The sequence below is a fragment of the Oncorhynchus keta genome, chromosome 22, assembly GCF_023373465.1.
Source record: "Oncorhynchus keta strain PuntledgeMale-10-30-2019 chromosome 22, Oket_V2, whole genome shotgun sequence".
NCBI lineage: Eukaryota > Metazoa > Chordata > Actinopteri > Salmoniformes > Salmonidae > Oncorhynchus > Oncorhynchus keta.
The window spans coordinates 18,786,024-18,798,205 of NC_068442.1; the positions used below are offsets into that span (position 1 = coordinate 18,786,024).

A 12,182-nucleotide genomic window follows, 5' to 3' on the forward strand; every position below is an offset into this window, starting at 1 on the left:
AATGAGTTCCAAATGGACAATGATCCCAAGCATACTTCCAAAGTTTTGGCAATATGGCTTAAGGACAACAAAGTTAAAGTATTGGAGTGGCCATCACAAAGCCCTGACCTCAATCCCATAGACAATTTGTGGGCAGAACTGAAAAGGCGTGTGTGAGCAAGGAGGCCTACAAATCTGATTCAGTTACACCAGCTCTGTCAGGAGGAATGGGCCAAAATTCACCCAACTTATTGTGGGAAGCTTGTGGAAGGCAACCTGAAACATTTGACTGAACTGTAACTCAGTAAAACCTTTAAGATTGTTGCATTTATGTTGCATTTATATTTTCGTTCAGTGTAGAACCCCTTTGTAGGGTTCTTTGAACAGAGGCCCAGGGTTTTTTCTTCAAAATTGTTTCCATATAGAAAGAACCCTTGGGTTCCATATAGGGTTCTATATGGGGTTCAGTTCTATATAGAGCCTTAAGGGGTGCCATGTATGAAGCATCCAGATGCTATTATTCTAAGAGTGTAGACTCATTCCATTGCTTATCAAAATGTTGGTATCCGTTTTGTAAATCCTGAGTCAGCATGTTTTAGAATTCAACCCAAATGACGCAAAACATATTGGCCTTGCGTATTATATCAGCCTCGATCCCAGCTCTTACAGTTGGGTTTTATTATGATTCCAACGAGAGATAAAGTAGCCTATACCCGGTGAAATTAAACGAGTTATTTATTTTTCTGTCTCGTAGATTCTGGCATCGATGTTTATTTACAATGGAGGCTCCCTCATATTACGCATAATGAGTCGCAAAGGCAGACACAATGGTGCTCACAATGGGGTGTTGTGCTCTCCATTTCGCAGGAGATGGGCTTTTTGATTGGGTTGTGTGCGCCCTGAAAAACACAGTCGGGGATAAAAGTAGTCTACAAACCAAGATTTTATTTAGACTGTTCTCAATCGGACAATAAGACTTTTTGACCCGTTGCATTGTCTTCCTGACTTTCGCTGAGCCATATTTCAAAGTAACTATAGGGCCTAGCCCTTTGAAGAAAGTGAATAGTATATACACCTCTCCCTCCCTCCCTCCATCTCTCTCTCTCTCTCTATTGCCCGCCAGCCCGCGAATAAAAAGGAAACAATGCAGTGCATGAAACCTAATATTAATCTCCCCGTTCTTTATACAGACCACGCGCAAGGCATGGTGCACGTCTTTAAATGGTTATTGAGTTTTCACACAGCTGCGCAGTTCTCCCTTGTGTGCCAAAACAGCTTGGTAAATGGTCAGACTTGGCCTTTGAATAGAACCTTAGAAGAAGTCTCTGTTTGCTCAGTGCAGACCATCAGATATATTTGTAAATATGATTCAAGTGTGTCTACATAATAATCAAATCATATACCCTATTATTTGTGAGTATGCCTGTCAGGTCTATACCTACTATTTGACAAGGCTAAGAAAATAAATTCAAAACTGTGTCCACATAATAATGCAACAACATCATATAATTTAATATAAATAGAGATATCTTTATTCATAAAAAAAACTGATTACACAAAATATATATGTTTAAAATCGCATATGTACACTTTAGGAGGCTAGGAAAAACGGAGAGCAAGTGCATACATTGATAAAGGTCTCCATCCCACGTAAAACCCTTCAATCTTTCACGGAGGATGTCAAATATATTGTGACCAATCGCATGACACAGACATATGTGCCAATTCAAATGTCCAGTTGTCCAGTCATCACATCTCGTGAGCTCTCACTGTCAGCAAAGTGGCAGTGTTCGTGGTTGCAGAACATTTGCATTTATCTCAATTAACAAAAATACGTCTTTATATTTAAAAAATAAGAATGTCAATTTCAGACAATGTACACCCACAAAGTTCATTTCAGGTCGCGGGTCATTTTCGATACAATCTCCTCATCAGATGCAGTCAGTTGAAGGAGTCTTGCCCTTATCTGAAACTGGTGTCAACAGCAAAGTCCTTGAGCCACAACCGTGTACCTCTTCTTGGCTACTGTGCGGACTGCACCGCTGCTGTTTCATTTATTAATGCACTTATTCAAAGTCATCAATAAATAAATAATTCCAAGCGTCACCCTGCAGTCATTCGACGCTTTGTCCATGCGTGGGCGCACACAGTATCTCCCCCTGTTGTTCCGAGGGGAACCAAAGGGCAGTTCGTTGTACTCCCTCCTCTCTTGTAGCATAGCAACGGTAACTCTGCTTTACTTTCCTCTTTCTTATTGCTTTCCACCTGCAAACGCTGCCTGGTGAGGGGAGAGAGAGAGCAAGTTGGTGCCAAGAGAGTGTTCACGGGTGCCTCGCCTTGCAGAGTGAATCGAATAACTTGACATTATTTTCAACTTCGAGTCACTTCTGTTAGAAGAAACCCCTGCCTATACACAGGTGCCCTGCCTATACACAGGTGCTGTGGGATGGTAACGACAATTAGGCTACCGGTGTCTCAGTATCTGTCGAACCAGGTGGTAAAGTCCAGCAGCTCCTGCTCCTCGGAGCTCAGGGGCTCATAGCTCCCCTCGTCGGAGGAACAGGTGGAGTGGGGTGACTCTGGCTCGGCGGAGTAGCTGTTGGAGATGGTAGGGGAAGGCACCCCGCACTGGAAGGCGGCTGACACAGCATCATGCTCGTCTAGTAGCTGCTGCAGAGCTCGAATATACTCCACGGCGGACCGCAGCGTCTCCACTTTGCTCATCTTCTTGTTGGCTGCCCCGTTGGGCACGTGCTGACGCAGCGTCTGAAAGCCCATGTTGACCTGCTTGACTCGGTTCCTCTCGCGCTCGTTTCGCCGAGCTACGGCAACAGGGAGTTGCTGAGGGATGGAGTACCCGAGTCCGTTAAAGCTGAGCCGCCGCTTGCAGCGCAGGAGCTCCGGGGAGCTGGAGCGCTGTCTTTTCAGCACGGTGGTCTTGCTTTGGTAGCCGGCTGCAGTGGTGTCATTGGGGAGTGCGCACTCCTGGGCTGGAGCGTGCAGGGTGATGGTGGTGCGTCTCTCCGTCAGTACAAATGGGCATGCGTTCTGCGCCAGTTGCGTGGTGGTGATGGTGGTAGTCTCCATCTTGGTCGGTGGTGAGACAGACCTACTGACAGATGGGATTTGCAACAGCGCACCTTCACTGACAGAGAAGAAGAGAAGAAAATATAGACAGAGGTTGACAGTGCACTGCTCTCGTGTCCTTCGCGTGGGGACCGTGTGGCTATAGCTGAAGCGCTGTGGCTTTTTGGTGTCCAAGTCTTTCTTGACCGCGCTTGCTTACTCCACGAGCCGATCTGACCCAAACTTTGGCAGCACTCCTCTTTTCAACACGCGCCCCACACCCCACCCCTTTGGAGATGCACGCTTCCCCGCGAGGCCCCGCCCCGCTGTGTGATTCTTCTGCTAGCCTACTCCGCGAGCCAGGCGCGTGGCTCCAGGAGCTCAATAAACAATCCCGAGCTTTCACTGCGCCAGGAGCACGCGCTGGGCTCATTTACATTCCAATGTCTCCAACTTGAAAGCCCAGTGGTGGATTCAAACGGCCTGCAACCGGGCAAAAGGAAAGCAAGACAGAGAGAAAGAAAAAAAATAGGAGAGAATGAAAAAAGTGAATGGTTTGGTGCTTTAAATGCCTTTTGAATTTGACAATGTACCCCTGGCACGTCTTCAAATTATCAGTCTCTCCCCTTCCATCCTTCTCCTCTCGCTCTTTAAAATCCCAAATACCAAGGACGCTCTCTCCGGTATCCAGGCTACAGCCATTAAGAGGAAAATAAAAAGGCAAGCGTGTCTCTGTGTAGAATTATAGACCTTGCATAGAAACACGATTCATTTAAGTTAATATGAGTTGTGGGTATGTCTGCCGTGCCCAATGACCGCACAACGAGTGCGCTACAGGTGCACATTGTCTGCATAGAGATTCAAGCATCTACTGCCTGACAATATTGGCAGCTGACGATCGTTTGGATTCTGTGCCATTCCAACACTCAAATGCAAGCCTCAATTGTCATTCGTAAAACGTATATTCGCCAATATGGATTTGGCTATTTAGGCTACAAATATGTTATAACTAGGCCTATTCAACGAGGCAGTTATTACGCACATTGGACGTATTAATAAATATACAACTTTAGGTACCACCCTGAACTTTGTTTTCGTTTGAGGCGATTTTCCCCTTGGTCAATGTTGGATTGTCGTTTTCAGCACCACATTCGACTGGACAGCACGTTGCAACAACAGTCCTTACGTTATTTATGGTCAAATGGCTGCACAAACCTAATCCTCCACATAATGTGTAAAAAGGACAATAGGCTTTTTGATTATTCCTCATTCCATTGTTTATAGAATTTCAACATTTCGTATGATAACTCGTAACATTCTTTCCGCTCTTACAAACACGTTAGTGAACTGAGCGATTTTCAACAAATGGTCTCAAATTGAAATCAATGCTCTTCTCCGGCTCTCGTCGTGTATTGTAAAAGAATATTACATTCAACGAGACATCTCGAATATCTTGTCAAGTCGCGTTAAAAATAAACACGTAGTGACCTCTGGCGATGAAAATAACACATCCAGCCGTACAATCGTATATTCCCATATCGCTATCGGCCAGTAGAGAGCAGCAGTGCATAAGCTTCAAGATTGGTGCTATGGCTTTTCAAAGGAACCGTATTTCAATAGGCCACATTACTATTATGCTGTTGATTATTATTTTATCTCCGAGTTCAAATTATGCACCAACAAGAACACAATAGACTACTAAAGGGTTGATTTAAATGTGGCAATAGGGAATAGTGATGCGGTGTTTTCATCAGCTGTGCTTCATGAAGTAGGCCTATTTGTTTCTTAATGTGCAGAAGGTTTACACCACAGAAGGTTGGCAGCACCTTAATTGGGGAGGATGGGCTCGTGGTAATGACTGGAGCGGAATTAGTGGAATGGTTTCAAATACATCAAACACATGGTTTCCAGGTGTTTGATGCCATTCCATTTGCTCCGTTCAGGACATTATTATGAGCCGTTCTCCCGTCAGCAGCCTTCACTGGTTATACTGAGTTTACAAAACATTAAGAACACCTTCCTAATATTGAGAACAGCCTAAATTCACAGTTGTGTCAAGTTGGCAGGATGTCCTTTGCGTGGTGGGCCATTCTTGATACATACGGGAAACTGTTGAGCATGAAAAACTCAGCAGCGTTGCAGTTCTTGATACAAACAGGTGCGCCTGGCACCTAATACCATACCCCATTCAAAGGCACTTAAATAAAGACAAAATCTTGCCCATTTACACTCTTAATGGCACACACACAATCCATGTCTCAATTGTTTCAAGGGGTATTATTTAACCTGTCTCCTCCACTTCATCTACATGGATTGAAGAGGATTTAACAAGTGACATCAATAAGGGATCATAGATTTCACCTTGATTCACCTGGTCAGTCTGTCATGGAAAGAACAAATGTTCTTAATATTTTGTAAACTCAGTGTATACAGCACCAGTCAAAAGTTTGGAACACCTACTCATTCCAGGGTTTTTCTTTATCTGAACTATGTTCTACATTGTAGAATAATAGTGAAGACATCAAAACTATGAAATAACACTTATGGAAGCAAGTAGTAACCAAAAAAGGTTATTCAAAGTAGGCACCCTTTGCCTTAATGACATCTTTGCACACCCTTGGCATTCTCTCAACCAGCTTCATGAGGAATACTTTTCCAACAGTCTTGAAGGAGTTCACTGCTTTTCCTTCACTCTGCGGTCCAACTCATCCCAAACCATCTCAATTGGGTTGAGGTCAGGTGATTGTGGAGGCCAGGTTATCTGATGCAACACTCCACCACTCTCCTTCTTGGTCAAATAGCCCTTACACAGTCTGGAGGTGTGTTTTAGGTCATTGTCCTATTGAAAAACAAATGATAGTCCCACTTAGCACAAACCAGATGGGATGGCGCATTACTGCTGAATTCTGTGGTAGCCATACTGGTTAAGTGTGCATTGAATTCTAAATAAATTACAGACAGTGTCACCAGCAAAGCACCCCCACACCATCACACCTCCTCCTCCATACTTCACGGGGAGGAACCACAAATGCAGAGATAATCCATTCACCTACTCTGCGTCTCACAAAGACTTGGCGGTTGGAACCAAAAATCTAAAACTTGGACTCATCAGACCAAAGCACAGATTTCCACGGTCTAATTTCCATTACTCGTGTTTCTTGGCCCAAGCAAGTCTCTTCTTATTATTGGTGTCCTTTAGTAGTGGTTTCATTGCAAAAATTAAACCATGAAGGCCTGATTCACGCAGTCTCCTCTGAACAGTTGATGTGTCTGTTACTTGAACTCTAAGAAGCATTTATTTGGGCTGCAATCTGAGGTGCAGTTAACTGTAATGAACTTATCCTCTGCAGCAGAGGTAACTCTGGGTCTTTCTTTCCTGTGGTGGTCATCCTGAGAGCCTGTTTTCATCATAACTCTTGGTGTTTTTTGCGACTGCACTTTAAGAAACTTTCAAAGTGCTTTAAATGTTTTGCATTGACTGACCTTCATGTCTTAAAGTAATTATGGACTGTCATTTCTATTGGCTTATTTGAGCTGTTCTTGTCATAATATGGACTTGGTCTTTTACCAAATAGGGCTATCTTCTGTATAACAACCCTAACTTGTCACAACACAAATGATTGGCTCAAATGCATTAAGAAGGAAATAAATTCCATAAAGGCACACCTATTAATTGAAATGCATTCCAGGTGACTGGCTCGTGAAGCTGGTTGAGAGAATGTGCAAAGCTGTCATCAAGGCAAAGGGTGGCTGCTTTGAAGCATCTCAAATATAACATATTTTTGGGGTTACTATATGATTCCATATGTGTTAATTCGTAGTTTTGATGTATTCACTATTATTCTACAATGTAGAAAATAGTACAAATAAAGAAAAACCCTTGAATGAGTAGGTGTGCTAAAACTATTGACTGGTACTGTATATAAACAATATCAAATATACCTGACAGTTAGTTGTGTTGGTCTATTATCATTGGCAGGTCAGGAGCTGGTCAAACCTGGACCTGGGGATAAAACTAGTTTAAACTGGTGATGCAATACCCACCTTCACACAGATGAGAAAATAAACACCCTGTCACGACTTCCGCCGAAGTTGGCTCCCCTGCCTGTTCGGGTGGTGCTCGGCGGTCGTCATCACTGTCCTACTAGAAGTTGGCTCCCCTGCCTGTTCGGGTGGTGCTTAGCGGTCGTCGTCACTGTCCTACTAGAAGTTGGCTCCCCTGCCTGTTCGGGTGGTGCTCGGTGGTCGTCATCACCGTCCTACTAGCCGCTACCAATCCCTTTTTTGTTTGTCTGTTGGTTTTGTCTTATTAGTTTCACCTGTGTATTTTGGTTTAATTAGCTTCCCTATATGTAGTAGTTTGACCCGCCCTTGTTTTGTGCGGGATTGTCTTTTGTTACGTGTGTACATATTAGGTTGTGGTGTATTTTGTTTTCTATACTGGACACCCTGTGGTTTTGGGTTGTCTGGTATAGTGTCCTGCGTGCTGTATTGTATTGGGCGTATCAGTTTGGTTTGCAATAGTAAAGCACTTTACTCCGGTACTCTCTCTCTGCGTCTGATTCCTGCACACACACCTAGTCCCGCGTGACACACCCACAGGAAGTCCAAAACAATCAGTATTATGCCAATACAGGGACACGTGGGTGTGTACAGTACATCTCTTTATGATCCTTTGACAAGCACTCATAGTGAAGAAACCAGCCTATACGTACAGTATACAGTATCAGACCTGACTATACTCTGGGGTACAGAGTTACAGTAGATATTAAACATACCAGTCTATTTAGATAGTGTTGATAATTGCAGACAATTGAGAGAGGATGGAGACAGGGAGAGACAGACAGACAGAAAATCAGAGACAGACTGATATAGAGAGAGGAAGGTATACAGATTGACAGAATGGTGTGGAGGGAGACACAGAGAGAAAAATAGAGAGAAATGGTTGTTTCTGATGGTCTCAATCTCCAAAGAGAAGCAGTTTGGATTTCCCCCTCAAAACTCCCTAAAATACAGGTTTCTCGGGGATCTTTGATACAGAACTCTCTCTTAATTGTCTGCTCAACAATACATGCTCTCCTCTCGGTGCTGCAAAATGCTGAATAATTTAGGTATACTGGTAAGAAACTGGTAAGAAAGTTTGGCCACAATTCAGTGTCTAAACTGTCTTAATGGTATGAAGCATTTTCATGCACTTCCTAGTATGACAAGTGCTCATCACAAATTAAAGTAAGAAGAGGATTTCAACTAGATTTTTTTTCAAGAGATTTTCCTAAACATTTCTGAATTAATCCTTAGACCTCGACACACACTTGAGTAAATCTCTACCCACACTTCTCCATTCTCCACCAAAGGCCTGTGCAACACACCAACAGTGTGTGTGTGTGTGTGTGTGTGTGTGTGTGTGTGTGTGTGTGTGTGTGTGTGTGTGTGTGTGTGGCCACATGCGTGCATGTGTGTGTGAATAGGGATGTGAAAACTGCACTTCAGCATCTGAATGAGGGAGCTTCATCCTTCCCTGGTGCCGGTCCAGGGGCCTACACCTGGCCACAGGGGCCTGCTCCTACAAAAAGACAAACCACTGATTAGGGCACAACAACAATTTCAATGAGAGGCAAAAGGGAAGTGTTCAGGTAGAGTGAATTTCGCTTCCTCGTTCTTGAGACAGACATGGTGGAGCATGTATTGTATAGGTATAATGAGACTACATTTAGTCCATTTACCACAGGTAAACCAGAGTGTGATGCCTTGATTAGGCTCACTGAGGCAGTGAAGATAGTCTGACCTATGCGAAATAGAGGCTTGCTTGAGACCAATAGAGAGAGTACTAGACTGCCACAGTGGTTGTAGTGATAGAGACTGAAATAGTAATAGACAGTGACTTTAGGTTTTTTTTTTTTTTTTTCCCCACTGTGTGGCAGCCTACCACTGCTTCCTACTCATGATGTGTGGGTGGGAGGACACTGATCTAGGATAAGGAGGAAATATGATTATTATACATCCTGGTGTTCCCCCTATTATATGTCAGTGTGGTTGTATTAAAAGAGAATGGTTGGAAAAGGGAACTGTTATTCTAGGCCCAGCTGAGAGACAATATTAGAGGTTCTCCCGTCAAGAGGGCGTATCCACCCCCTCTCACTCAGCTCACTGTCACAAATGTGGGGTTATAAATAGGAACAATGCGTAATCTTGTATTTACAGTGAAGTTTCATAAGTAACAATCTGTGGTGAGCCACCCCGGATCCTATTTCAAACCAAGAGCACATCACTCATAGCAGATGTTGTGGGTTATAGTTAGCCCACAAACCCTGGACTGCAACCCAATCCACTACTACTGTCCAGGCAAGTGGCAACATTTCTGAAGTAGAAGGGTGCCTTGTAGAATGAATGAATGTATTAGGTCATGTTTGAATCGAACTCAAAGGGCTGTAGTGAAATGTGTGTTTACTTATAAGTAAATATATCTGCATTGTATCAACTTTGATATAAAATTAGAACGATTATATGATTTAAAGTCATTAGGCCTACAACATATGTGGATTGCTGATGCAAGCACTCAGTTTCTGATTAAAACTTTTCTAGTTGCAGGGTTCTAGGGGCCTTTGTCTTCCTCTGTATGCTTGAAATCCCAATGATATCCCAGGAGGTATTGTTCAATGTGAATGCAATGAAAGGACCTTCAGAATTTACCATATGGACCACAGTTGGCATAGAGATTTAAAAAAAAAAATGTTTGTGAATTTCCACTGCTGGCGATAACATGAGACACACTTCCTGCAATTAGAATTCTTTAAGCAGTGACACATGCTTTCAGTGCATTCTCGCTCCCTAATAGCCTAGCATCCATCCACTAGCGGGATAGGGGTGTCGAAACAAAACTAGCATGTCACTGAATTTCTATTTGCATAAAATCCCTTTAGAACTAGTCAATGGAATGTTGCAGTTGTCACATACAGGTCTACCTCCCCTCCCAGAGGACCTGAGCCCTAGGATCATGCCTCAGGACTACCTGGCCTGATGACTCCTCTGTGTCTCCAGTCTACCTGGTCATGCTGCTGCTACAGTTTCAACCGTTCTGCCTGCGGCTAGGGAACCCTGACCTGTTCACCGAACGTACTACTTTGTCCCGAACATGCTGTTTTGACTCTCTCTCTCTACCGCACCTGCTCTTGACCTCTTGATTCTGACCTCTTGATTTTCAGCTATGAAAAGCCAACTGACATTTGCTCCTGAGGAACTGATCTGTTGCAACCTCTACAACCACTGATTATTATTTGACCCAACTGGTCATCTATGAATGTTTGAACATCTTGAAGAACAATCTGGCATTAAATGGCCATGTACTCCTATAATTTCCACCTGGCACAGCCAGAAGAGGACTGGCCACCCCTCAGAGCCTGGTTCCTCTCTAGGTTTCTTCCTAGGTTCCTACCTTTCTAGGGAGTTTTTCCTAGCCACCATGTTTCATGTTACATCTGCATTGCATGCTGTTTGGGGTTTTAGGCTGGGTTTCTGTATAGCACTTTGTGACATCTGCTGATGTAAAAAGGGCCTTATAAATACTTTTGATTGATACAGAAGGATGGGAGTAAAATGCATGATGGGTCATTCAGTCCTGTGTTAATCCAGTCATACTGATGATTATGATGCATTACCATTACCTGCTTTCCAAGACCCAATCCCAAATAAATTAATATCTATCTAATACCTAAAACAAAAACTCAAAAACAAGGTGCTGTATGACATTTGAACTTCTGCGCGGTGCTCTACAGGCTATCAGACTGCTGTCAAAATATAAATAAATGCTGATCTCTCTGTATAAGAGTCAGATTGACATCCTAAATGTTTGTTATGATCAATGGTGATTTTAGCAATAAAATCTTGGTGGGGCAAACTCCCCCCTCAAATGTGTTTTGATGCATGCCAATGAAGCCACTACACAACACAACACTAAACAGTACATTAATTGCACTATAACATTTAGGGCCTACATATAGCTGTCCTAACAGCAGAGCTTCTTTCCAGCACAATGGAGTGAATCCTTACCACTACTACACCTGGCTATCAGCGGAGCCTTGTCTGGCAGCGAAACAATTAATTCAGCCTCATTTACTGCCTTTTTAAAAAGCATAGCTGATATGGCTGACCATATCTCCATGGCATATTACATCATTTATGCAGCAGCATATAAGACATTTTTGGACTCACCTTGTTGTGCGCGGCGGAAATATATTTACAATTCCGAGTTGGGTGATAGTTCAAAATGTATTTTCCTAGTCTGACATTCCAGTTGCAAAGCTTGCAGTTAGCCACTGTCAACAATTCCTTCCAAACAACTCATTGTTGAATTTGCGATTTCCAACTTGTTGTGTAATGTTTATGTCCAAAGGCAGATGAGCGCCGATACGTTTCATCTATATTTTCTCTTCTCTTCATATGACAAGGATTTTTTAAAAATGCCATTAGACGTAATTCACGATGATGACTGCTAGCTAAGATTGTGAAAGTAAGATGTTGACATGATCAGTCCAATCAAACTACTGTACATATAATGTGATTTGACGTAATTTCTGTGACCAATGACCTTGAGCCTTCTTGAAAGGGCACTTGTAATATAACTCTATGGTAGGACCCAAAGAGCTGAAACTTTGGATGTCAACCATTACTAAAGGACTGAAGCTAGGCGATTGCGCAAGGTCCCCATGAGTGTCAGATTTCTGAGCCAATCACGGTGCAATGCTCCTATTTTCTGCTGGCCCGCCCCACCACCACAGAAAGCACTGAGCTAGGCTGAAACACCGACATTTTTGAGCTGCCTTACCCAAGAAAACAAAAATGAGACCCTGGTTGTATGCAGCTTTATTAACTCAATTATATATATATATATATTACATTGTTTGCAAACTAATATGAGACACGTATTAATGCCAAAATAACATGCAAGCCCCACAAAAAAAAAAATATATATTTATTTTTTTGTGCAAAAAATGTGGGTCTTAGAGCCCCATCTGCCCTGAATGACGGGTCGCCACTGGTTATGATACAGACTATTTATTATGTGTTGTATATTAATGACCCTGACACAGTTTGATTGCAGAAAAATTCCCAATTTTGCTTGTTTCGTTACAATTTGTTAA

The 12,182-nt window shown here is 42.9% G+C and overlaps 1 protein-coding gene across 1 annotated transcript; it reads right to left on the reverse strand.

The window, feature by feature from the left end:
* Nucleotides 1–1,494: 1,494 nt before the first annotated feature.
* On the reverse strand, nt 1,495–3,806 carry LOC118370929 (achaete-scute homolog 1b-like). The gene has a single exon (XM_035756157.2). It carries the CDS (start codon nt 3,064–3,066, stop codon nt 2,455–2,457), a length of 612 nt encoding a protein of 203 aa, XP_035612050.1. The 5' UTR covers nt 3,067–3,806; the 3' UTR covers nt 1,495–2,454.
* Between the last annotated feature and the right edge of the window lie 8,376 nt (nt 3,807–12,182).

Coding starts and splice junctions, on each gene's coding strand:
- LOC118370929 (XM_035756157.2), bottom strand. CDS start 3,066: ATGGAGACTACCACCATCACCACCACGCAACTGGCGCAGAACGCATGC.